The sequence below is a fragment of the Myotis daubentonii genome, chromosome 12 (assembly GCF_963259705.1).
Source record: "Myotis daubentonii chromosome 12, mMyoDau2.1, whole genome shotgun sequence".
Lineage (NCBI taxonomy): Eukaryota > Metazoa > Chordata > Mammalia > Chiroptera > Vespertilionidae > Myotis > Myotis daubentonii.
This window is the reverse complement of record NC_081851.1, coordinates 6763078-6790933: the sequence shown is the minus strand read 5'-3', so window position 1 is coordinate 6790933 and position 27856 is coordinate 6763078. Positions and strand designations below refer to the sequence as shown.

The 27856-nt window shown below is 47.3% G+C and overlaps 1 protein-coding gene across 5 annotated transcripts in view; it reads left to right on the top strand.

The window, feature by feature from the left end:
• The window catches only part of IL18R1 (interleukin 18 receptor 1), a 32138-nt gene extending 16194 nt beyond the window's left edge, over positions 1 to 15944 (top strand). For 4 of the 5 annotated variants that reach the window (XM_059658856.1, XM_059658855.1, XM_059658857.1 and 1 more), the window contains 6 exons: positions 1279 to 1341; positions 3640 to 3760; positions 6062 to 6201; positions 9011 to 9169; positions 12280 to 12438; positions 14194 to 15944. In XM_059658856.1, the coding sequence (XP_059514839.1) occupies positions 1279 to 1341; positions 3640 to 3760; positions 6062 to 6201; positions 9011 to 9169; positions 12280 to 12438; positions 14194 to 14558 (1007 nt within the window). In that variant the 3' untranslated portion in view covers positions 14559 to 15944. The remainder of the gene's footprint in view (positions 1 to 1278; positions 1342 to 3639; positions 3761 to 6061; positions 6202 to 9010; positions 9170 to 12279; positions 12439 to 14193) is intronic. The other variant, XM_059658858.1, reaches the window with a different exon arrangement.
• The last annotated feature ends 11912 nt before the right edge of the window (positions 15945 to 27856 follow it).

Sequence of the window (27856 nt, the reverse complement as noted above, 5' to 3'; positions counted from 1 at the left end):
TGCTGCCTGGTTGAGCGGTGATGTGCCCTCCTGCTGGCAGCCTTGCCATTTTGATTACAGTCAGACTAGGCTTCCAGGGCAAGTCCCAGGCTGTTTTCTTCCTTCTGCACCTTAAAGAGGGCCTCGGCCTTCACTTGACACCAGTCCCACTAACCCAGTGCTGCTCTGGTTCCCAGTCACTCACTTCATGTGTTAGAGACTGGTCCAGAGGAAGAGAATCCATAGCGTTTTCCCACAGCCCAGAGCTGCCCGCCCTGTGTCCTTGCGTGGACTCCTGCTCCTCACACTCCCAGCCCGGGCGGCAGTTCTTTGGAGCCATTTCGGCTCCCCGTGCCCACGGAGATTCCAGACCTGCCCAGCGAGCCCGAATCTCAGAGGAGCCAGACCTGCTGGGGTTTCCCTGCCCTAGTTTCACTCTCCAGTTCCTGCCCACATACTGCTCCACCCCTTCTCCACCTCCGCCCTGCCCTGCCCCTGTGAGGGCCATGCTGCGGGAGCCTCCACAGCATTGGGCGCCTCGAGGCCCGGGAAGGCTGCCCTGACTTGGTGTAAATGCCCCCAAACACCAGATGGGCACCAGGGTCCAGTCTGGCGAGGCAGGCAGTGCTGTCACAGGAGCAGCAAGGACTTGACCTGTAGCCGGTCAGCCTGTGACCGTGGCTCTCAGGGCTCTGCAGTGACTGGCGGCTTCAGGTTGTCCCAGGCATGCTCATCAGGCTGCTGGTGTCCTTCCTGAGAATAGCTAGACGGGAGCACCTGGGGGGTGGGGGCAGAGGTCACTGAGGGGGAGAAGTAGAGCTGAGCCTGGGGGAGGCACCCTAACAGGGCTGGGGCCCTGGGCGAGGCACGGGGCAAGAGGCTGAAGGAGTGCCTGCTGCCCCCCCTCTCCCAGTGGACCTGGCCCCGAGTGGAGGAGGCCCCTGGTGGGGGGAGGGGGAGGCGGAGCAGTGGCCTGGCCTCTCTGCCTGCAGCTCCATCTCCCCATCTCCCCAATGAGCTGCTTCCTTCTGCGCTGAGCACAGCGACAGAGGCCGGGACCTGACTTGAGGGAAAGCTAAAGCCTGTGTGCTGCCTCCAGCCCAGTGAGCTCTGGAGTCTGAGGAAGTGAAGCGACAGGCCGCAGTCACTGCCCATCATGTCATGCGAACATGACTGGAATGGAAGTCCGCGGTCGGTGACTGAGAGTCTGTGCTGCGTGGAAGACGCAGGTGATAACCATCGTTGGCGGTAGAGAGCGCGGCAGCAGCAATAACACGCTTCTCTTTTTTTCACTTTTAGATCGCAGTACTATAATTCCAGCTATTCTTGGACCAAAGATTAACCATGTTGAAGTGGAATTAGGTATATTTTCACGTACTTATCTACTCTGCATTTATGAATGGGGCAAGTGGAGTCTTCCAAGGCTAAGCCTGATGTGTTACTGATCAATGCTATGTGCATAACACATTGCGTATCTAGGGAAGAACATTACGAAAGCAGCAAAGCCTGTCATGGCTTGAGTGTCGCCATTGTTAGCTGATTAAAATGAACAGCCTGGGAAGGCCTGTGGTTTGCAAATGAGGGCTTTAGCCACCATGTTTGTGGCTTTTCTCTAATAGTCTCTATGGTCGTTTTTAAGTATGAAAACTCCGTAAGAATGCTCAGAGACATTATTCAGACTCGTATGATTAGCATATTTGATGAATGAATTTGAACCCTGAATTGACTGCACAATCAGAAATTGTCTAGAGAAGGCTGGAGGAATCAACATCTCCCTCCAAAAGAAAAGAAAGGAAGGAAGGAAGATATTTACAATGTAAACCAATTTTTCTGTGAGGTGATTGAAATACCTTAATGAGTTAAGTTCTCCAGCAACTTGGAGAGTCTTTCCATTTCAGGAAGAAACGACTGAAGCTCTGAATGGTTAAGTGTTTGTCCTGGGAAAGCCACTGGACAGCCCACATCTGCAGCCCACATCTCTGGCCACAGCCGGTCCTGGCTGTTTACCACACACTCGGTCTATGTTGCTCGGATACTTGGCCATTTATATTTGTGGTTTTCCTGCTTTCTGTTTTTTACAACTTTTTTGAACTTGTCTATTATTTTTCTCCTTATTTTGGGCTTTATTTGCACCTCTTTTTTTGTTTGTCCGCATGGAGAGTTAAGGAGTTATTTCCAGTTACTTTCTCTTTCACTGTGTGCAATTTCAGCTCTAAATTCCCTTATCATGCCTTTAACTGCTTGTTCCATACCAGATTTTCATTGCTGTTCTTTCAAAACATTTTAAAAGCTTTCTCTTACGATTTCTTCTTTCATCTATGGATTATTTGTGTTTTTTACTGTCCAAATATTTGGACAATTTTGTATTATTTTTCTGTAATTGATGTCCAATTTAGTTCTATTATGATCCAAGATTATATACCATATTATTTCAATCTTTTAAAACTTGTAGTAACCTACTTAAGGACCAGAATATAGTGTATTTTTAAATATTTTTAAAATTGATTTCAGAGAGAACGGGAGAGGGAGAAAGAGAGAGAAAAAAAAAATCAGTGATGAGAGAGAATCATTGATGGCTGCCTCCGGCATACCCTCTACTGGGGATTGAGCCCACAACCCAGGCATGTGCCCCGACCAGAATTGAACTGTGACCTCCTGGTTTATAGCTTGACGTTCAATCACTGAGCCACACCAGCTGGGCAGAATATAGTGTATTTTGATGAATGTTCAAGTGCATTTGAAATAAATGTGCATCTGCAAGTTTTGGTTTTACCATTCTGTTAATGTCAAATAAGTGAAGTTGGAAGTCATTTATATTCTTATTAATCTTTTGTGTGCTTTCTTTAACTATTGCTGAGAGAGATGTTAATGTCTCTATGAGAGCCAATTTTTCTATATATCCTTTAGTTATGTTAATTTTGGCTTTATGTATATACTTTTTTAATCCTTGCCCGAGGATATGCTTATTGACTTTTAGAGAGAGGGGAAAGGAGAGAGGGAGAGAGGAGAACATTGATATGAAAGAGAAACATTGATCAGTTGCCTTCTGTACATGCCCCAACCAGGAATCAAACACACAACCTTTCAGTGCACGGGATGATGCTCCAATCAACGGAGCCATCCGGACAGGGCTGTGCTGTGCGTGTGTTGAGGTTATCTTATGTCAGGGGTGGGAAACATAGGGCCACCTATGTTTTAATCATTTATTTAACATAACTTTGAAGAGAAGCCAATTCATATTTTGGTGATGAGTTATAACTGACACTTAATAGCTATGCTTTATATACTTTTTCATATTTAAAACAAAGCATGTCTGTTTTCTTTCTGGAAGTAGCACTATATTAGCATTATATATCCATTAGCATATATTTCTTATCCTAAGTTAAAACTGGGAAATCTGAGTCTCTAAAATCAGAACTTGGGCCCTGTCCAGTGTTGCTCAGTGGCCAGAGCACGAGCCCACACATGGAAGGGTCGCGGGTTCCATTACTGGTTGCAGGTTTGATCCCCAGCCCCGGGCAGGGTGCTTATGGGAGGCAACTGATAAATATTGCTCTCTCACATTGATCTCTCTCTTCCTTCCTCTCTCTAAAATCAATAAAGAACATATGAAAAACAAAAAAAAAAAAATAAAGTCAGAACTTTGTCAACTTCTCCTAGGAACAGATGTGCAGCTCAACTGCTCTGCTTGGCTGAATGAAAAGGATTACGTCTATTGGAGCTTCCATAGAAAAGATGGGCAGGACCCAAATGAGCATGAAGGGGAGGAAATAAAGATCAGGTATGCAGATGTGATGTGCGATGGACAGCATTGTATATGTCAGTGTTCCTGTATCATATAGGCCTGATTTAAAGACTCCAGACTCCTGAAGAGCTACTGGAACGTTTGGCATAAGTTATAATTTATGTATTATAATTCCCACACTCTGTGCTGGTAGATTGTTCAAAAACTCATTGCTGAGATCTAAACTGAAGAGAGAAAGTCAAGGAGGCCTTTTAGCATCGCCTCGCAAAGGCAGCCCTAGTCCGCCAGATTCTGATGGGGATAGAGGTTGTACCTGCACCTCTTATAAAGGAGTGGCAACCGAGCCCACAGGTGTTCGGATTTTGAAAATTCTGTTAGGTGCTTTATTTTTACGAATGTGCCCGAGTAAAGGCCAGGTCCGGAGCCTGCGACATGCGTAAGTTCACGTGGGCCCTGTGAACAGTGGGTGTGAACAGTGGGTGTGCCCTGCGTGTCCCCGTGCCACCATGCGAGCAGCAGGTCTGCATGCACAGCGGCTCTGCGTCCAGGCCCGCAGGCCGGCCTCCAGCCTGTCCTTACACGCAGGCCTTTCTTTTGTCTGATGGTTGAAATTATCCATTATGAGAAACTTGAGAAATTCTGAGCATCACAAAGAAGGCGATGGCCATGCACACGCAGTGATGTGTGTGTGCTGGGAATTACTTTACGGGCAAGAGATACGCCGACATAGCCGCTGGCTCCGGCCCTTTGGGGACGGTTGTTGCTTCTACCAGAACGCCCCTTGCAGGGGTCGCCTCCTTAAAGCAGTGAACAGAGCAGTGAGGGTGGCACCAAGTGTGGAAGGTTCCAGAGATTGTCTCAGCAAACACGAATGTAAACCACCATCACCTGGATCCCCATTGAACATACTAATTATTTTCTTGTCAGAGTCCATTCACAGAAATTGGAAACACAGTAAGAACGGGAAGAAGAAGCAGACAGGACAGTGATGAGATATAAATATTAGGAGGCACTGTGGGTGCAAAACGTTCCAAGTGACATGTATTGATCCCTGAATCACCTATATTCCTTCCTTAAGGAATGGCCAGACTTCGGAAAACAAAGCAAGCTGAGTGTGTGGTCATTCCCGCGTTTATGAGAGACTGGGTCACTGTGGTCATTCCTGGTGCACAGATGCCCTCGGTGCTGGCCAGCAATGACCCTACGATGCCCACAGCTCAGCTGCCAGAGCCACAGCCTGTCTGGGGTTCGCAGGCTGCGCGCCGGGAGCGCTGGCTCAGTGGCTGCTGCTCCACCGACTGCGCTCCTCAGCGTGGGCCACGGAGCCGGGTTCCCCCAGGGCCCATCCCCAGTGCCCATCGGTAATCCTCGGAGAGCGGCAGGCACTTGGCAGGCTATTAAAAGTGAAGCTGACTCCAGCCAAGAAGTGAGGAGGTCTCTTTCACTGTCGGTGTACGAGCTTCGTAGGTCATGGTTTTGGCCTCTCCGTGGCTTGCGGACCCCACTTCAGGTTGTTCAGTGTGTCAGAGAGTGGGCATTCTGTGCTGGTGACTCCGCTCCACATGCTGGGGCCACAGGGGGTCCAGACCCAGGTTCTGGGGACACCTGCTGTGAGGGACAGCTGGGTGGCCACGCTGGGAGTGGCTGGGAGTGCTGCTGCCTGCCCGCCTGCTCCAGCCGTGTGGGGTGGGGGGTATGGGGGCGCTTCCCCTGCACCCAGTGCGGACGTGAGTCCCTAGGACGAGAGGGGACATTTGCTGAGCAGCCTACTTGGTCCTCATCTTCCCAGGGTGGTGCCTGGGAATAGTGTTGTGTTAAATGCTGAACAAAATACAAGGGACCTTCAGCATTGCACGGTCAATGCTGACGTGAGTGGTCTGTGCCGGCACCTCACAGTCTGGCTACAGCTATTAGTGGCCTCACTATAGAAGGAACACTGAGCAGTTAGGAGAGGAGAAATAGGAAACAGATTTAAGAGAAGGAATATCTTCCTGTATTTTTAATTTAGCACCATTTTCTGCCACGCGTTTTAATTCAGGTAGCTGCTCACCATCCCCAGATGGCTGCGGAGCTGGCTCTGTTGGCCTCTGGCTTCCTGAAGAGCCGGAGGCCCCTGGGAGCAGGCGCTCCACCCCACCCCCACCCCCACACACACCTACTCCTCCTACACACATCCCCCACCCCCCCCAGGCCTCCCCACCCCCCTATCCCCTACCCCCAGGGAATGCGCTGGGTCAACAGGGCTGCTGCCTGGGAGCTTGGCGCCTGCGCCCCACCCTCCTCAGTAATGCCCTGCGGTGAAGGAAGCTTCTGCTAACTTCCTTTTCTCCCTTACAGGACTTCAGAAGGCAAGTGGCAGGCTTCAAGAATATTGAGAATTGAGAATATTAATGAGAAAAATCTAAACTTTTCATATAATTGCACTGTGTCCAGCGACAAAGGCCCAGACACCAAACACTTCATCTTAGTGACAAAAGGTTTGAGAAAATGTTGGTTTTGGAAGTCTGGGAATTTTGAGCTTTTGCTGAGGGACTCCTCAAAGATCACCCCTTCCTCACTGTGCATGCGGGGAGCGGGCCTGCGAGGTGTGCACAGTGGGGTCAGCCGCGCCGGAACTCCGGGCCCAATGCCAAGCAGAGCAGGACGCACACAGTTATGCTTTTGCCCTCAGTGCCAATCCTATGTAGAAGCCAGGGGCCCGGAGCAGGGAGGCAGGTGGGCCATGAGGAGAGAGTCCAGTCCCCGCAGGACACGGAGCGAGAGAGGGGGAAGCGCAGCTCAGCGTGGGTTGCAGCCAGCGGCACTGGAGGGGGTGCAGCCTCCTGCAGCTGGATGGGCAGGGCCCTGGGAGTGTTCATTCCTCAATAACAGCCAGCGGAGGCCTCCCTGCCTCGGGCCAGACCCCGAACTTGGCAAGTGGACAATGGACGGCCCTGGTCAGAGGACCCTTCGAGTTTTTCCAGAGCTGCCTCCGTCTTCCACTAGTAGCCCACCCAGAGCCTCCAGCTGCAGCTTCCCAGCAACAGCTGTGCCCAGTTACTACTCACTCACACTCGCTCCCAGGCTGGCTGCCACCCCATATGCAGGGAAAGACCGGGATCTGAGAGACAGGGGGGGGGGGGGGGGAGAAAGAGAGAGAGAGAGAGAGAGAGAGAGAGAGAGAGAGAGAGAGGTGTATGCTGTGTCTTGCTTTGGTGAGAAACTGAAGGAGTGAGGGGCACAGAAGCTAAGACCTAAAGCCCTCCCTCCCCCCCACGTGTGGGGTCCTGGTTCCCATCCATGACTCACCTGGAGCACCTCTTCGAGGCCCTCAGTCCACCCACGTATTCACAGGGATGGCTGACGCTCTTCATGCTCATCCACACAGGCTGTGCTAGGCTCTGACCACCGCTCACCCTGAGTACAACACGTTACACAAGTAGACAGCAAAGCTAGACCCCACGGGCTGTGAGACCCGATGGGCTGTGAGACCCCACAGGCTGTGAGACCCTGATGGGCTGTGAGACCCCACAGGCTGTGAGACCCCATGGGCTGTGAGACCCCACAGGCTGTGAGACCCTGATGGGCTGTGAGACCCTGATGGGCTGTGAGACCCCACAGGCTGTGAGACCCTGATGGGCTGTGAGACCCCACAGGCTGTGAGACCCTGATGGGCTGTGAGACCCTGATGGGCTGTGAGACCCCACAGGCTGTGAGACCCTGATGGGCTGTGAGACCCCACGGGCTGTGAGACCCCACAGGCTGTGAGACTAACTGCTGAGCCCTTGCCTTCTGTAGGATCGTCACGATCCCCTTCCGCCTCACGGGGCACACATGCCATGGCCCACGGGCATGTGCAGGGAGGGTTTCCAGCATTGCTTCTGCGTGCTCATCACATGCCTGGGTTTGTGATGATCGTCACCAGCTGCCTCCCCCTTATCAGTGCTGGATGTCCTGTCCCTGCCACAGAGGGTTCCGCCCGGCCATTCTCCTTCTGCTCTGCTCGCAGATGTCAGCCAGCACAGGGCCTCCCACTGCACTGTCACCCCGCGGGAGTGCGCCCGTGCGAACGTGTGTGTGTGTGTGTGTGTGTGTGTGTGTGTGTGCGCGTGCCCCTGTGAATGAGTGTGCGCGCGCATGTGCACGTGGCACAGTCACAGACAGGCAGGCCTTTCACAGACCAGGATCTTCAGGGACTGGCTTTGTTCGGAGTTCACTTAGTTAGCAAATGTGGCCGCTTACTTACATCCTAGTAGTCAATTTTACTGGAAAGATCATCCCTAACATTTGTGCCAAGATGTCAAGAGTTTTATGCATTTCTGCTCTTTGATCTGGAAATCCTCAGCGTTTAGAACCTGCTCTAGCAGAATCATCAAGCACAAGCATAAAGGTTTGTGCATCTGTTCATTGACGCATTGGTATATTTATAAACATTGCAATCAATCTAAATACTGGCACATTATGAATTATAACTATAAAGACCTAGCGAACTGCTCATAATATAGTGTAATACAAGAAAGAGTGATTACCCTATGACCCCAATTAAGTCAATATTTTTAGGGAAAATAAAAATCTAAAACAAAATAGACTAGCATGCTAGCATGCCCATCACCACATTGTGGGATGGTTGTAAAAAATTGTTTTATAGTTTTTACTCTTTTGTACTATTTCGCATTTTCCATATTGAGCATGAGCTGAATCAATCTAAGAAATGTACTTTTCCCCAAAGGGGGTTTTTATAGAAAGTGCGCTGACATCCGCAGGGCTGTGTGCCAGATGTGGTCTCCACTCCTGAGGTGCAAGGTCTCACCGCACCTGCCCCTCAGGGGCAGCCCCGTGAGTGAAGCACCGTGTCCTTAGTTTCGATTGCAGCTTAAGGGACTAAGCGTTAAGGGCGCCAGTGACACTTCCTAGGACACAAAACCGGTGACAGCCCAGATCGTCTAGCTAGTGTTTGCTCTCCCAAGACTCTCACCTCCATCTGTGTTCACAGCCGCGGCCAGAGATTTGTGTGTTCCACCCAGCATCTTAGACCCCGAGAGGCCACCTTCCACAGACAGGGATAGACGACATTACATGCTTTCAGTTCAGGTCTCTGAATACCTTGCACACATTTTAATTTGTTAAAAATGGGAGCAGAAAAATCACTGCTCCAAATGAAAGGCGGGGATGTGGAGCAGCTTGGTGGGCCACGCTGGGCAGGCAGCTGGTTAGTGTTCATGGTGAACACTGACATCCCAGAGTGATGGTGGGGAGCAGCGGCACCGCGCCCGTGACTGAGCACTCCCGTTCTCTCCTTCTTTCCAGGTCGGGGTGACATCCCAGGCCATATCTTCACGAGGGGGATGGTCACAGCTCTCGTGATCTCAGGGGGAATCGTGTGCCTAGTGATTGCAGGCATTCTTTATAGAATTGACTTGGCTCTATTTTATAGACATTTCACGGGAAGAGATGAAACATTAACAGGTAACGAATACCGGAATATTGGGATTTCTTATCCTATGGTTTTATTAGGAAACCTGATAAAGAAACATTAATCTTCATCTTATTTACATTACGTTGGTGACTTAATGTGTGGTAGGGGTTTCCAGAGGGAAAATTGCTCTGAATGTATCATTATTATGCATCTTGTCTGTGCCACCTTCTTTTGTACTTAGATGTTGCCCAAGATTGCCCTCTAACTGTTTCCTGTATGTACGTATGCGTGTCCTCCTAAGTGCCCTTTGAGATGCTTGCTCCTAGGGACTCAACGTCATTGTTTGCACACCATCTAGGCACCTTATGCAGAGCAGTCACTCAATAAAGATCATTTACGTTGATTTGAATTGGATAATGGTGTCTGTGTCCATTGGTTATATTTATATGTAAAAGTCTTAATTTTTGCACTCATTTCTTCATTTTTGCTTTTTCATGACTTCTCTCTGTCCATGGACCACACTCTTAGCAGAGCTGCACAGATACTTTTTTAAATTCATGTTGCTGAGCACGGAGAACTCACACTTCTTAGCACCCTGGGTGGCGGTGCCTGGAGACAGAGATGTCTCCACAGCAGCTCTGCTAAGAGTGTGGTCCATGGACAGAGAGAAGTCATGAAAAAGTAAAAATGAAGAAATGAGTGCAAAAATTAAGACTTTTACATACAGCAGTTTAATATTGCTGCACCATCCAAGACTGTGTTCAGTTATTGGTTTATGAATAGCTGGAAATGAAAGAAACCAATCAACAACAACAAAAACTAAACTTGAGTTAAAACATGGCCACTTGCCACACAGAGTTTGTCTAAGAAGCATGTCCTGACTCTTTGTAGTCCCAAATATCCATTCACATGTTGGTTTCATTTATGCAGAACAAAATTATCAGCTTTCAAATCACTTAGCTTGGGCACTTCACGTAATTTCCGGTTATTACAGCCACCAAAACTTTCATTCCTTGGGTTGAAAAATAAATTATAATATAGATTAGGAATTTGCTAAACCAAGAAAAGAGGTGCCTAAAAATGAGTTTGAAAGCTATGTCACATGTATATCACTATGTAAATTCGACTGATTTACCTTTCCAATTTATTGCAATTAGTTACATTCTGATTGTGAGAAAAATACACGTTGACAAAGGTGTACTCATTCATTTCTTGCATCTTGGTGCCTGTTTCACTCACTGGCATGATGACTGTTCTGATGGGAGCGCTAGCTCTTATCCTAACACCAGTAACAGCTGTATTTCATGACAAGCTGACAAGACGATCCAGGACCACGTACTTATATTAACAACTGGCTTTATTGTTACCAACTTTTAACCTGTCTTTGATAAGCATAATCATTTTGCAGTTTTGATGAAAATGTCCTGTCATTCACATGCACGTAATTCTGAAGAGCAATTGCTTTACGATACACCCACGGTGGGTTCTGACTCAAACTGCAGGACAAGAGGCTGTAGGTGGGACTGAAGCAGCTTTTGCCAGAAACTGTTCCTTTGTGAACCTGGATGCTGTGAAAGAATGGGGCCCGGCTGTTGAGCACAGGTGATGTGGTGCCACAAAGAATGTGGGCCCAGATGGTTTCATCCTATTCAATTTTAATAAAGGAGCCAATAATATTTAGTCTTCAACTCAGAAGCAAATTCATCAATCCCAATCCTAGACCCAAACATACATCTAACTCCTCCATCAGCTAACCAGTTGCCCTGGGATAAGGATGGAGTAACCCCTCGCATGCATGTTATTTAGAACACATGTCCTTTCAGAACACATGCCCACGGTGACTCCGCGTTCTCTGACCAGATTATTTTTTGTTTTGTTTGTGCTACACTTCGTTGTGTCTGCCAATGTGTTATTTGTAAACTTTTTCAAGTTGTTGCATTTGTCTGCGAACTTGTCTCTAGCAGAATGGATAAAGGTAGAAGAAAGAAACGTAAATATATTTTTAGTAAAGCAGTTAGTAGAATGGTCTTAGTTTTTAGGTAACACATTCCTCTTGAATGTGTCTTTAGTCATCTGAATATGCAGCATTGCTTCATTGTTAGGAATAAAACAGGAGCAGTTGTAGCAATGCTAACCTCTCCACCTACTGGCCTTCAGCGTTATATAAAATTTCACCATGCCATAGCATGGTTTCTGAGGCACACTGTTTCAATTGCCTCTGCTGCTTCCTCCCACTCTCCCGTGGAAACACGCAGCATTGTACTTTTAATTTACATTTTATTTTTCAATCACAGTTCACATTCAGTATTAGATTCTATTGGTTTCATGTGCACAGCATCGTGGTGAGACGATCACATGCGTTACAAAGTGACGCCCTGGCATTTCAGGTGCCCACCTGGCACCACACACAGTGGACACAGTGCTGTTGCCTCCATTCCCCAGGCTGTACCTCACCTCCCAGGACTACTTTGTAACAACCAATTGCATCACCGCTTCCCGGGGGCTGTCCTGAAGGTGGACAAGGGATGGTTATGGGATTAGATGACTGAGGTGGAATGAGCCGAGGTGACATGCACTTTCTAATCCTGGGCCCAGGACATACGAGCATTTGGGCTCCTTGGTCCTCTGCTACCTTTAAACTCTGTGAATGGTCTGACCTGTGACATGCGTTTCTCTCTAAGCCTCGGTGATGTCAAACAGCGGGAGTCTTAATGCACCTGCTTAAAAGTAAGAACACTTGCTAATTGATTGCTCGATTATCGTATGAGCTTTGAGGATGCTATTTTTTAAATGATAATTGAAGATAATCATTGCTTATTGACATTTAAAAATTCAGAGATAAAGAATATGCATAAAAAAGAATAATAAAACCAAAGACTATGTAGGGACTTTAGGGATTAACCCAAACAGTCTTATTTTGTTTTTTCAATTTGTTTTCAAAAGTATTTTCTTATTTTTTTAACAGCTTCATTGAGGCATAATTAACATACAAAAACCTGCGCATATTTAATCTCTACAATTTGATGTGTGTGGACACAAGGATGACATATTTAACTTTTCTTTTTCAATAATTCCATGTTCGTTTTTAGTGACTTTCATTCAAAGTTGAACTTGAACTTTTATTTCCGCACGAATTAAAGGAACAAACCTTACCTCCTAGATGGGAAGACATACGACGCCTTTGTGTCCTACCTGAAGGGATGCGGACCTGCGCACGGGGCGGAGCGCGCCTTCGCTGTGGAGGTCTTGCCCAGGGTGCTGGAGGAGCACTTTGGGTATAAGCTATGCATATTTGAGAGGGATGTGGCACCTGGAGGAGGTGAGAAAGGGAAGGGCAGGTAGAAAACTAGTGGAGACGCTTTCTCTTTATAAGATGAACAGCTTAGGCTAACCCTGTTTGCTTAAAATCGAGCAATTTACCCTGGTCCTCTTGCCAGAAATAACCAGCGAAGTCAACACAGTGAGCAGTGAGGGCAGCTGAGTGGCCGCTCCTGTGGGGCCTCCAGGACCTGCCACTCTGCACCTCCCAGCTCCTTGCGATGGGGGGGCGTGGGGGGAGTCTGGGGTAGGGGGGGGGGCGGGCAGCATCTTTAGAAGCGGCCCAGAGTGGCACCCTCGGGAGGCGGTTCTCTGGCAGCCACTGAGAAGGCCTCTTCGCCAGCAGATCCTGTGAGCACAGACAGGCGGGGCTTGTCCTCTGTGCGGACATTGGTGAGAGAGCTGCGGCGGGAAGAGGGACGTTGGGAAAATGCAGTAAATCAAAGGACATTGGTGGTTCACATCATATTTGAGTTATAAAATGCAACTTTTCAATTTATATGTGAATACAAATGGCCATCACACATATCTTGAAGCAAAGCACAGTGAGAATCAAAGATATTGAGAAGCAGTTCCATGTTTTCTCTGAAGTCTGTAGAGCAAACATTCAGAAGTGGGGGCCGTGGGGGCTGCTGTGTCGCCAACAATGTGACACGGGTCACCGTCCCTCACTCATCTCTCAACACTTCTGGGCGCCACCCTTGCGCCAGGTCTGAGCTGGGCGTTGCAGACGAGGCAATAAACAAGGACCGAGCGTGCCTTCCTCCTCCTCAGTTAGGAGGAGAAGCTGTGTGCTGCTTAATGATGAGCGGCTTCCCGAAGGAATGACACGCCACCTGCTCAGACGCACGGAGCCTGTGATATTGTGTGCGTGAGCGCTTTCTCAGAACTCAGAGAGCATCACTCTGGCCTTTACAGCCCTTTTCTTATTTTGTCATTTTTTTCTAGGAGCCATTTTGAAAAATTGATTTTTTTTTTCTTATTTCCTAAATACTGTAAAAATAAAAAATGTTTGTCCTCAGTGGTGGTGAGTTTCGGTTAAAAGCCTATAGTTGGAAAGGGATGGAGGTCTAGAGCGGAGGGTGGCAATCTACCACCCGGGTGCCAGGCCTGCCACCCGCCCTGCAGCACGGCCATGGCAGGTGCCTTTTAAGTCACCACAGCAGAGTGAGTTGTGACAAAAGCTGTATGACCTGCAAAGCCTGAAATATTTACTACCAGGCCCCAAAAAGGTTGTCCACCGCTGGTCTAAAATAATGGCAGGTTTTGGTTTTATTTTTAAATTCTGATTTTAGCATGCTCCTCCAGGTGTGCGAAAGGAAGACAGTGTAACAGTTAGAAACCGGTGTTCCAGACGAGAGCAAGTGCGTTCAGGTTCTGTTTCTGCCATTTACTGGCTGTGTGACTCTGGGCCAGTTACTAAACCACTCTGTGCTGTAGCTTCTTCACCTGTAAATGGGGATGATACTTTCCTTATGGGGTCATTATGATGATTCGATGAGTGCATATACAGAAAACGGGTAGTAAAGGGCGTGGCACAGAGTAAGTGATAAGTAAGTACTCATTATTCTTGTTACCTTGATATTTGATAATTGCTTTTAATCGGCATATAACATTGAGAACACATGGTTTATCTTAAAGAAAATCTTATTTGTGAACTTCAGAGCTTAATACAGTTAGGCTGCACAGAATGATTTTTATTTCATGTTCACCCTCTCAGTTCTCTTAAATCAATATCCATGCCTTGCATTTCCAGCTGTTGTTGATGAAATCCATTCACTGATAGAGCAAAGCCGAAGACTGATCATTGTCCTAAGTACAAGCTACATGCTTAACGAAGTGAGGTATGAACTCGAGAGTGGACTCCATGAAGCGCTGGTGGAAAGGAAAATTAAAATCATCTTAATTGAATTTACACCCGTCAGTGACTTCACATTCTTGCCCCAGTCACTACAGCTTCTGAAATCTCACCGAGTTCTGAAGTGGAAGGCTGACAAATCTCTCCCATATAACTCAAGGTTCTGGAAAAGCCTTCTTTACCTGATGCCTGCAAAACCCGTCCAGCCACGCAGCGGGGAATGCGAAGCCGAGCCCGTGCTGGCCCACGGGTCCTCCCCTTAGGGAACCGAGGGGGAGGGCTGCGAGCGCTGGGGGCTGAGGAAGGCGCCGCTCCCACCGCGGGCAGGGGTGGCTCCTCCATTTCACTCCAAGGAAATCCTGCTCCCAGTTCCCCAGGAAGCTTCACCGGCTGCCTGCCCGAAGGAGGCCCTGGGAGCAAGCTGCCCGAGGTCCCAGAAGACCCTGGGACCCACAGAAGGGGCTCTCCTGTCTCCTCCTCCACAGCTGGGCGTGCGGCTGGGGATTATGCAAACGCCGCATGCCATTCAAAAGGGCACTGTAAGAGTTCTGAATGCGAACCATGGAACTAAAGGATTTTAAGTTTTTTACTGGCATTTCTACGAGCCAGTAGGTGACATTGGACGGGCACAGTGCCGACACTGGCACTCTCGCACATGAGCCACCGCCTCTCAACATGGGGACATGGGGACAGTGCTGGGCGGGGAGCTGGCATGGGGAGCCCCGGGGCAGGGCGAGGCTCAGCCGTGCTCCGTGTGGCCCTGCCACAGCTGCAGCCCCGGTTGTTGGAGCACAGCCGCGGCCCTGCGCTGGACATGCTTAACTGGGCCTATTTGTAGGAACTTCTTAAAGGCAACCCAAAACAACTTTGTATCTTTCAGGATAAACACGGGTTTTAATTAAAATAGTTCTCCTGATCTTTCCAAATTGGTCACAAACATTTGTTGATTCTACATAAATATTTATGTGCAGGATGGGTGCCAGATCATATTAGCCATTAGGCAACAAAGAATGGTAGTTACGTGCTTGAGTTTTCAAAAGGTTGCATATCAGATGCCGGAAGGTGGGAGCAGCATGACATGGTGGTTTGGTGTGAGCTGTGCAGCCAGGAGGCGTGAGCTCAAGTCCTGGCTTTGCTGCTTACTTCTGTGAACCCTGGAGCCTTTCCTAGCATCTGTGCCTCAGTTTGCTCATCTGTAAAATGAGAATACATGAGAACTATACCTACTTCAGGGGCACTAAATGAATAAAGTCAGACAACATTCTGTTAGTGTTGTTATTACTATTATTGTTATTATTATTGATTAGTACTTAGATCAATTTCTTAATCGTCATTCAAAGATATGTTTTTATTGACTGTTTTAGAGAGGGAGGAGGGAGAGAGAGAAACATTGATGTGAGGAACACCTATTGGTGCCTCCTGTACATGCCCTGACCAGGAATAGAGCCCGAAGCCTGTGCTGTACAGGATGGCACTCCCCATGAGCCACCCAGTCAGGGCTAGGTCTGCGTTTTAGCTGTGGGGTCCACTGGGAGCCGAGAGCGGAGAGAAAGAGACTGGAAAGGCAGCTACCCTGGGCGACAGCTGTGCACACAGGGAATGTAGAAAAGTACCGGGGGCCAAAGGTGGCTCTTCACTGCACATGTGCAAGTTGTCTCCCTAAGAGCTGAGCTGGGTCTTTCTGATGCCTCACAGCAAGTCTGTCCGGGGAAAGCACAGAGTGAGTGACAAACAGCGTAAAGAGAAAGGGCCACGGGGGTGGGTGGGGAGCCTGGGCTGCTGTGCGAATGCGCCAGAGCCGCGCAGGCAGGGCCTCACACAGCTGAGCGCATGGCACTGAAAGCTAAGGTGACATTTTCATTAGATTTCCAGTGTCAGCAAGTGATTTGACTTTTGTAGAGCTTACAGTGTCCTGTCCTCGCTGTACTGGCTAAAAGCAGTAAAAAATTGTATTACATGTTTTAGATGTGAAAATATATGGTCAGGAGAAATTTTATTGCTGTCATCATTGTCTCTAATTTATAGAATAATTGTGCTTTTCTCTGTTATTATGTATGCTTTAAAATATATTGAATTATTTTTTAGTAAGTGTATTAAATATATACATTCAATATATCTTATCTAATAAAGAGGGACTATGCAAATTGACTGTCACACCATGCCAGTCAAGATGGCTGTGCCCACAGCAGAGGCCAAGTTCCCCAGATGAGCCTTAACCAGCAATTAGCAGGGGCCTGAGCTGCACCCCCACCTGGTGGGGCTTGACACGGGACCTCAGGGCATGCCCCCAGCCGCAGCGCCGGGCCGTGGAACCTGAGGCCATGCCCCCTGCCCAGCAGGGCCTGACCGGGGACCTCAGGCCGTGCCCCCAACTTGGCACCAGGCCGGGGGACCCAAGGCTGCACCCCCACCAAGTGGGGCTTGATAGGGAACCTCAGGTCACACCCCCTGCCCATGAGGCTTGACAGGAGACCTCAGGCCATACCCCCCGCCCATGGGGCTTGACGGGGACCTCAAGGTGTACCCCCTGTCCCGGCCTGGGCCAGGGGACCTCAGGCTGCACCCTCCACCCAGCGGCGCTTGATGGGGTGGCACCGGCCATGTCTGGATCTCACCCAGTTTGGGCTGGGGCTGGCTGGGGCTGGGTCTTGTGTGATTTTGAGGTGCCACACACTTGGGCGGGGAATTGACTCTGGGTCCCATAGCACACCCCAGATTCTGGCAGGAAGATTTTCATATACATTTTACTAATTTTCTTTCATCTCTGACACTTCTATTGTAGAGAAAAGGCAAATAGCAATATTAAAGTATTTCCTCTAATTAATTCCCTTTTAATGTGCACAAATTTTGTGCACCGACCGGGCCACCAGTGCTTTAATATATACCAGTATTGATGAACCATGGGCCGACTGACTTCAGTCTGAGAAGTCTCAATGTCTATGTCATTAAGATTCCAGTCCTCGTTCTCTGTAGATACCGCCTGTGTGACTGGATGTGGGTCGCCCTGCAGCACCTTTCTCGGCCAATGGACTCCTTTGTACTTGCCTCTGCGTTTCACATTCCACCTGTAGCAAAACGAGAATGCCTCCCCCTCGCAAGGCCACGTGACCCCAGCGTGTGCGGCTAGTTAGTGTGCAATGCAGTTAAATTTAAGTGTGACACTGTCCATTGGGGACCAAGGAATGACTTTTACTGATGGAATAAAGTCATTCTCTTCTGTGACTCAGATGCCCTTAAATGGTGGCTTCTGTTCCCGAGAGCCAGTGACTATCCAGCTCCCCAAGATGCAGAAAGAAAGACAGGCATGCTTAGTATGTACTGGAAGCATGTGCAAAATTACAGTTACACGCTCTTTAAGCAGAGAGGGTCCTTATCACCCACATGCCCACACCCAGGAACTGGAGGCAGGGTGAGTGCAGGACCTGCCCAGGGCACCTTGCCAGCCGGCTGGTGTGAGGCTGGGACAGAGCTGCTTTGCTCTCTCTTTGGAATTACCTGTTGGACAGTGAGGGGCAGGGAGGGGGGAAGTTTTTGGAGGCTGAGGGCCCTTTCCTGGGGGGCACCAACTCAGACTGCCCAAGACAGAGTCCTGCAGAGAGGAAGTGGGCTGCTTAGGACTGGCTCCGAGGAGACAAGGTGAGCACCAAGAGCCTTCGGCTTTCTTCTAGGCTCCCTGGGTGAGGATGCCAGGACAGCACCGGAGACCTCTGCCGGTCTGTGGCCACCTGGCTGGGCATGCCCACTGTGGCACCCGCCAGGAGAGGGGACGCAGGACTGACAGCCAGGAGCTCACCTCTGCTGATGCTGAATGGTCAGGCAGGGGCTGACCAGGACTATCCGCAAGGGGCCAGGAGACCGAGCTCCCCTGCATGTGTCAGCCCACATGCTTGTCTGGGACAGGGACACTGGCAAGATGGGTCCGAGGCTGAATTGAAACATAGTTTTAAAGACTCAGATAAAGGAATTTGCCACTTTGGCCTGAAGCACAGCTCCGGCGAGGAGATCCAGGGTGGGGGAAGCCATCATTTGAGTAGAAGCTTCTCTGAGAGATCGGTTGCTCGAGCAACAAGTTCTGTTTCAGGAGCAAGCCACAAGCCTAACAGGAAGTAGGGTGTGTTTGCAGCGAGGGTGGAGCGGGGCCAGCCGCACTGGTGCCCCCCTGGGAGTGGCCCCAGTGCTGGCGGGAATCTCCGGGCCAGTGCCCACGATTCTGTGTGGGGCTTGGGAGACCTGCTTTCACCTCCGTATGGACTATTCTGTGGGTGCGCCAAGGGGGATACCCCATTCAGACAATTGCTACAACTTGATGTGTGTATTTAATAATTAATGGGGTGAGCATGTTAAAAATTGTGTTTTCAGGGTCCTTGGTTCCTCAGAGGTGCCTGTACTTGCTTTTTCTTGTTTAGTCACATCCGTAATTAAACCCCTGATAGCAGGTTACACAACCATCAGTGCAGACAGCCTCATCTTGTCCCCTCTTCAGTGGGGGGCCCGAGTGTTTCCTCAGGGAGTACAGTGCTCTTACATGTCAGCACCACGTGTGCGTATGGAGCTCATTGAATTAAGTACATCTCCAGTAGTTCCAATTTCATTACATAATTTTTTAACACAAATTGGTGTTGACTTTTGTCCAATGACTTTTCTACAACTACAGATATTATCAAATCATTTTTCTCCTTAGAGAATATTAATGTTTTCATAACATCTAACCAGTCTTGCATTTTGGGAATAAATTCCTCTTCATCCTAATGTATTAAAAAATTCTATGTATTTAATTCACTAATATTTTATTTAGAAATTTGCATATTTGTTTCTAAGCAAGTTCAAAAAAAATCAATCGACTTTTTTTTACGTGTGTATGTGCAATCCTTAAATATTCAATTGAGAAAGTTCCTGACCATGAAAGGTCAAGGTGAACAACAAATGGAGCTTGGAGGAAATGGAAACAAGCCAAAGGAAAAACATATTCAAAATCTAACTTTAATATTCTCAGACAAGCAAGAAATGATGTCACATTAGAGCATAATAGATTTGGACATTAAAAGATAAAAGAGCTGAGATGGAAAAAAAAAACAAAAAACAACTATCAGGGTTGGAGGCTGTGAGGTGTCTCCCAGAATGTAAAACCAAAAGCCAAATAATTTGCAAAAGTGGGGTGAGGGAGTATTAGAACATTCACCTAAATCAAAGTAATAGAATATCTATACAATGAGTGTCAGGGCCAGCCTGACAGGGTTGGGCCGGACTGAGGCAGGGAGGTGGGAATTGAGAAAAGAAAGAAAGACAGGAAAGCAGGGTTGGTAGGACTCCAGTTCTCTCGATGAACTGAAGCGAGTTTATTAGCTATACAATCCTATTTATACACAACACACTGAATAGGAGGTCTGTCAAGAGGAATGTATTCTCTGTTCCTCTTAATCTCTAAGGGAGAGACACAGCAGAAGGACAAGTTCTCAGTACAGCATATCTCAGTAAATAGTTACAGACTTCTTGGTAAGCTATGAAAGGCTGTTCTCATTCTACAAATGTTGCTCTCATTCTACTGATAATCGCCATCCAAACAAGTCTGGGAAAACTGTGTGGGTAAGGATCCCAGCTTTGCTAGCCCCTTCAGGTGCAAGGACCTTGCCAGCTTACATCTGGCCCCCAACAGATCCCCCTTCCTTGTTTTTTAGGCGAAGTTCATGTAGTTCTATTTGTAGGGATCGGATGCTGGATCCGACGGTTGGGAAGCAGACTGGAAGTAAACAGAGGATAATGAGAGCAAGGATAACAACAGTTAATAGAGACCAAATAAAAGACTGTAATCCATGAAAGGAAATAAGGCTTTGAATTTCATTAAAAATATTCTGTGCTACTTTGCCAGGAGGCAACAGAGCAGAACCTGCATCATTAATAGCTTGAACCTCTCCATGTAATCTACTGATATCTAAAGTAAAGTTAGTCTGATCCCAAACTCCTAACAGGTGGTTGCAAACTCGATCCCAATGCCACATAGTACCATTATATATCTTGGGGGTGACACAAATCCAATCAAACTCAGCATGACACTGAAGGGTAGAACGCACTTTTAAGCTGTGCATTTGATTTCCTATAAGGAGCACAGCTTCTTCTAGCGCATTGAGCCTTTGTTCTATTTTCTTATCTATGAGCTCTTGAGCTCCTAAGGCATCCAAAACGTTCTTTGCCAAGCTATCCACAAAATGAGCTGTGTGTATTTCTTGGGTTAAAGCTATGGCCGCAGTAGTGGCAGTAGCAATGAGATAGACTAGAGCCACGAGGCCAGCAATAAGCACTCCGATGAACCTCTTAGGGGGGCTTAGCAATTCATTCAGTTCCCTTAATACCTGGGAGCCTGTATCCCTGTACCAAGGTCCAGTAATATTAACTGGGGGCATGACAAAGGAAGGCTGCTGTAATACAACCACTTCATAACCAAAGTTGTATCTAGACACACAGTTAGACAAGTTGCAATGAGTACAAGAAATTGTATACAAGTTGTCCTTAAGTACAATATCTACAATTCCAATAAGGAGAAGGTAAGGAGGAGGTACACAAGCAGTAAGACCTGTGATCACTGTAGGTTATCATGATGCAAAGAAATGCTCCCTACAGCGGCCATAAGCTTAAATATTTCTAACTGTATTCCTCCCCGCTTGGTGGTGAGTATCTCTTCTACCCAGCCTCCAGGGGTCTCTCTAGCCTTAAAACTACTTCTGCTAGATAGCGGGTTGGGATAGGACCAATCAAGTAACTGAAAGGAATTGCTAATGGGAGTATGTACCGCAGCCAACTCAGACGGCAACGCCACCAAGGTGGATACTTCAGAAATAGCCTATATTCATTATACACACATGGAGGCAATTTGGGCGGGACACCCTGAGAGACGGTATGGGTGATGTCAGGCAGGCCATATATAGTAAGGAACCATTCTCGTCGGATCCACCCCTCATACTCTTCAGGATCTCCACCTCTGCTAACGCCATGGGTATACCTTGGTGAAGCTTCTACAGTAAGACAGTTATTCCAATATTTAATGGCTGTAAAACATATGGGGACCCTGGTTGACCTTCCCTCATATCTATAATCTCCCAGCCATTGAGGAGTAAGAAAATCTGCACTTGATTGGCCCATGATATCTGTATCATTAACAAAAACAGGAACGCTGGGGTCATCCCAAGTAACGGCCCTGAGAAAGGGCGGATCTGGAATGTATGCCCAGTATGGAATCTGAGCATCACAGACCGAACAGCCAAAATTGACAGCATGGCTAGAAACAAAGTCTCAGCAGTTCGTTGTGCTCCTTGGCGAGCGACCATGGCCTCGGCCTCCGTTGTCAGCTTCTCCAGCTGTTCCCAAGTTGGTGGAGACGTCCCCCGAGTCGTCTGTGATCTCCGTGGTGGCGGCGGCGGCGGCGGCGGCGGCGGCACGGGCGCCAGTGGACCGACTCGTAGCCTCTTGAATGGTGGAGTGAGTTCTTGTTCCACTTCATTCTCTATCTCTGGATTGTTCTTTCTCTTGTCTTCATGGCTGGAGCAGTCCTGATAATTCTCTTCTGTTGCAGGAATCCACATGGTCTTGGAGTTGTTTTCTGAAAATATACAAGTGTATTCTCGACCAAAGGTTAATAATTATTTTTGCTCAAATGAATTTCCTTTGGCTTATTTTGACACCACGTATGTTTTTCATGGGTGTCTTGCTATTAGCATTATAAATGAAAAAAATTAATTTTCAAGTAAAAATATTAAAGCAATTAAGGCATTTACTTAACAGGTTATTATTCCACTATCCCCCCTTTTTTATTTTTTAATATTAGGAGGCTTTTGGAAATTTTTTAGTGTAGTCTTGACAACTTTTAATTTTAATTTTTTGTATAAAAATATGACTGCTTTGGGTTTATTGTATGTTAAGTAATTTTACCATGAAATGATAATTTTGGTTAATACTTCTTGAGCTAGTTTTAATTAATTTGAAAACTTGACTATTATTTTACTGTCAAATTTAATACTTTAATAATAATCTTAGTTTATACTGTAAATATTAATGGAAAGGATTATTTTGTATCCTTGAGAAGGCCCTGAGCATTCCTGGTGTTAAGCTGGATTTAGATATAGGGTAGCTGCTGTTAGCCAAGTCTCTGTTATCTGGGTACCGATTTCGGCTGGCCTAAGTCTCTTTCTGTTATCTGGGTCCCGATCTGAGCTGGGCATGGGAAGCGCAGCAGCCATGGGGGCAGGAGACCTCCCTCAGAAGGGGCGAGTGTTCAAGCCCCTGCATAGTTGGGGGGGGGGGTGAGGATCTGTGCCCTACCTCTGTTGACCCCCAAGTTCTCCCCTGAGGCCCCCTGCGACTGTGCCTGTCTTAGATCACCCCTCCCTGAGGGGTCTTACCCATTATTGACTAACCAGCCATCCTCTGGGGCCAAGCAGGGTGATGTGAGGTTTAGTTCTGTCTCCTTGGTAGCGTATGCCCCTGTGGCCTCTATGCCCAGTAACTGCCTTGGGATCCCCTCGCCTGCTGGTGGGGCCCCGGCATTGATTATGGGGAACCCAGGTTTGTTCTCCAGAGTGGGCCCAGCTCACGCTATTGGGCAAGAGACAGATCCATGGTACCAGCCACGCTGAGGCTTTAACCTTAGTATGAACAGAGAACTTAGGCAACAGTTGTAGGCAATTGGAAGAGGGACCCCCTTGGCAAAAAGGGCAAGAGAGGTCAATATAGAATGCTAAAGTGCCTTCCCAGGGGGCCTTCCACACAGTGGAAGGGATAAAATCCTTTCATGTTCTTATTAAACTTCTGCTAAACAATTAGTTTGTAAGCTTGTTTGGAATAAATGTTAATATGCTGTTGTAAAATATTAAAAATTATTAATGAGCTTTTGTTATTTTAAATTATATCTTAAAATTCTACTGCTGTATTTTAAGAAATATTAAATAAGATAACTTGTTTTGCCCTTTCTTAGAGGCAAAAACTTAAAATATATATTTATTAATATTTATTTGATAAAGCTTTCTCTGTGATTTCAAGTATATTAAATTGGCTTTATTAAAAAATCCTTTAAGAAAAGAGAATAAACTTTTGAAAACATTTTAGGGCCCATGAAATGTCCTAAAGTCATTCCTTGATTATAGTTTTGAAATCTAACTTAAAAAACTATTAAATATATATGTGTATATATAATTTAAAGATTATATACCTTTCATAATTATTAAGAGATACTGATTAAATTAAAACTGATCTTTGTATTTAAAAATTTTGGTTGGGATTATAGAATTTATCCTATTTTTTCAATTAGACAAATGTTGAAATTTTATTATAATTATACTAGGGGCCCGGTGCACGAAATTCGTGCACTGGGTGTGTGTGTGGTGGGGAGTGTCCCTCAGCCCAGCCTGCCCCCTCTCACATACTGGGAGCCCTCAGGCGTTGACCCCCATCACCCTCCAATCGCAGGATCGGCCCCTTGCCCAGGCCTGACGCCTCTGACAGAGGCGTCAGGCCTGGGCAGGGGACCCTCATTTCCCCCCATCACTGGTTCTGCCCCCAGCCCAGGCCTGATGCCTCGGCCAGAGGCGTAGACCCCCATCACCCTCCGATCGCCTGATCGGACCCTTGCCCAGGCCTGATGCCTCCGCCAGAGGTGTCAGGCTTGGACAGGGGACCCCCATCTCCCCCTGATCACTGGCTCTGGCCCCCGCCCAGGCCTGAGGCCTCTGGCCCAGGAATCATGCCTGGGCAGGGGACCCCCATCTCCCTTTGATCGCTTGCTCCACCCCCCGCCCAAGCCTGATGCCTCTGACCCAGGCTTCAGGCCTGGGCAAGGGGACCATCATATCCCCCCAATCCCCGGCTCCGCCCCCCACCCAGGCCTGATGCCTCGGCCAGAGGAGTTGACCCTCATCACCCTCCGATCACCAATCACCGGATCGGCCCCTTGACCAGGCCTGAGGCCTCCGGCAGAGGTGTCAGGCCTGGGCAGGGGACCCCCAGCTCCCCGTGTTTGCAGACTCCGCCCCTGCCCAGGCCTAACACCTCTGGCTGAGGCATCCAGCCCGGGCAGCGGGGACCCGCAGCTGCAGCGGCCCCGCGATCGTGGGCTTCGCTTTAGGCCCAGGCAAGGGACCCCTAGCTCCCGGGACTGCCAGCTTCGACCGTGCCCAGCTCCCATCGCTGGCTCCACCCCTACTTCCTGCTATCACTGGCCAGGGCGGCAAAGGCACCTGATTCTCCGATCATGGCTGGGGGGCTGGGCAAAGGCGGCCCCAGGGCCGCCTTTGCCCAGCCCCCCCAGCTCTTAGCTCCCCCCTGGGTTTCCGATCACTGTCAGTGGCAGGGGGCTTCTTCCTGCTTTCCCTTTCGCCTCCCTGCATTGTGCCTACATATGCAAATTAACCGCCATCTTGTTGGCAGTTAACTGCCAATCTTAGTTGGCAGTTAATTTGCATATAGCCCTGATTAGCCAATGAAAAGGGTAGTGTCGTATGCCAATTACCATTTTTCTCTTTTATTAGATAGGATGATTTCTCCTAATTTATTTAACCAGAACTTTAAACTCTTAGCTGGCAAGTTAAATATTTAGTATTTCTTAATCAGTAATATTTTTAAGAATAAACTTCAAAAATACAAGACATAATCAATAGATTTAATTCTGTCCTCTAGATTTTTCATGAGGGACATTTAGATTAATATTTTAGCATTTTGTTATTTCAGAATATCTAATTCAATTTAGCAAACTCCTAAACCTTGGGGTGCCATTGACTGAAAATAGGTAACTATTAAAATGCAAATTAGTTACATTCTTTATACCAAGAATGAGAAACTGAGAAGCAAGCCTCTTTTTAAAAGTTGTCACTGGCAGGAAATTTTTGGCCTAGCTGCTCTGTTGGGGGAAGGGAGGCTAGCCCTTCCTCTATCAGAAATTGCTTTGGGAAGCCAGCCTTAATTAAAGGGCGTAGCCGTCTTTTACCTGGGCTACTTAGATTTTTATAATTAATATATATCAATAATTCTTGAGATTTAAATCCAATTTATTATTTTAAGGCATATTCTTTAGCAAATTTTTGTAACAGAGACAATTTTACTGAATTTTTCTTTTTGCCCTTGAAGTTAACCTTTTAACATCCTTTATTAGTATTTAAAAACTGTTCTTTATTATGGAAATGCCAACCCTGCTGCTAGAATCTAGCCAGCCTCTTTTTTCCTTCGGGTTAAATTTTCTATTTTTCTTAGGAAATAATCAGTCTTGGGTTTTATTTGTATATTTGTAAAGAGATTTAAGCTCAAAACTCTATCTAAATGTCCAAAATCGGACGTTGCGCGCCTTAGTTCCAAGCCAGTTTTCTCTTTACACGTGGACAGAAATCCCAGACGTATTTTTAAATTTCAGATCCAATGGCATTTGCTGTAGCTGTATCAGAAATGCAAGGAATTCATCATTTCTTCTCTATGTGGGAGGTTTTAAATCTAATGATGTTTTGTTTATTTCAGTAGGCAAGGGCAGCACCCAGGGCAGACAAAATGTCTTATTTCTATGGATCCAAGGTCCAGCCCGGCACTTCCAGGGGCTGCTCGGAACAGCTCTTGTATCTATTTTGCTCTCTGGGGCGGGCTGAGTTCTGTGCAGCCTGCTGGCCTTGAGAGGGCATAGGGACAGGAGGGTAAATAGACAATGCCCCTGTTATTTGCCATGGCTGGGCTGGCCCCTTTTGGTAGTTTCCCGACTGGTGTTGAGGCAAAGAATTTCCCTGGATATCTGTCTTAGATTTACACTCATTTGCCCAATGTTTTCCTTTTTTACATTTAGGGCATAGTCCAGGTTGTTTGGGACCCCTGCCATTTCCTTTATTAACGCCTTTATTAGAAGGACACTGTTTTGCTATGTGTCCTGTTCCTCCACAAGTGTAACACTTGTGTGTTTGACTTTTCCCTGTGCTAAATTGTTGCTGAAGAATTCCTTCAATGGTGGTTCCCTTTAATGCGGCCGCAATGGCAACTCCTTGTATATATGAGGGACCAATATCTGCGCAAATGCGGATATAATCTGAGAGAGTCCCCTGTCTTTGATAGGGCCGCAGTGCAACTTGACAGGCAATGTTGGCGTTTTCATATGCCAACTGTTTAACTATTAACATGCCAGCCTCTCCATCCACCACTACTTGGCCAACAGCCTGTAATAGCCAGTAGACAAAATCCTGATACTTTTCATCTGGTCCTTGAATAGTTTTTGAGAGCTCCTCTGTTTTCTGACCAGAGGTGGGTAACTTTTTCCAGGCTCTGATCCCAGCTCCATTAATCTGTCCATAAGCTTCCTGGGGGTATTGAATTTGATTGTGGGTATCAGCATAGACTCCTTCACCTACCAGCATTTCATAAGAAATATTAATCTGGGCAGCTCGATTACGAGAAGCTTGTTCCTTAGCCTTTTCATCATATTCTGATTTCCACAAGAGATAATCCCCTCCTGATAGACAAGCCTTGGCAATAGCTCTCCAATCATTAGGTGGGAGAGCCTCTGAGGCCATAGTTTCCAAGATGGTTAAAGTATAAGGGGAAGTGGGCCCATACTGAGCATAGGCTGTTTTTAACTCTTTTAAGGTTTTAAAAGGAAGTGGGTCATAAGCACGCTCACACTGTCCCGTGTGAGGGTTCACCTGTTCTATAACAGGGAAGGCGTAAATGCCCAATCCCTCACCACACTTTCGTGCCTCCTGCAAAGCCATCTGAAGAGGGGAAGTGGAACTGGTGCTGCACAAGGCAGCGGAGAGCGGCGGGAACGGCCCCCGCGGCTTCTCTTTTTCTTGCCAAGAAGCTTAATGTTTCTAAAAAGTATTCCAACACATCCTCTATATCACTGCCCTCTTCAGTTCCAGCAGAAAAACATTCTTCCTCCTCTTCTGCCTGAACAAGACCTGTATTATCATCATGACAAAGAGCAGCAGCTTCCTCAAAATCCTCCTCATCTTGAGGAGTTAAATTGTCTTTAAAAGTTACATTATTTCTTTTTAATATACTGTCTTTTTTAGACTCCTGTTTTGTGCTATCACACTGCTTCTCCTTTTTTTCTGGTTTAAGAGACGGTTGATTATGGTCATGCCTGGGATCCAAACAATCTCGTATTAAATTCGATAAGGAAATGCAGACCTCCTGAATGAATTTTAAAAAATTTTCTACTTGATTGTCATTAACCTTAGTTCCTCTACTATTGAGCATAAATTTTAACATTTGCCCATAAAGGGCATTTTCTCTAGATTCTAATTGCCCCATGCTTTACTCCCGATTACCAAAAAATTGCTCCTCCCTTACCTTAACGAGTGCACTCTTTATCCGGAGGAGTTCCTCACGTCCTCTCTCCAAGCCCGACGGAGTTCCTCACAGTCTTTTCCCCAGTTCCTCAGTCCCTGTTAGGGCACCAGATCTGTCAGGGCCAGCCTGACTGGGTTGAGCCGGGCTGAGGCAGGGAGGTGGGAATTGAGAAAAGAAAGAAAGACAGGAAAGCGGGGTTGGGAGGACCCCAGTTCTCTCAATGAACTGAAGCGAGTTTATTAGCCACACAATCTTATTT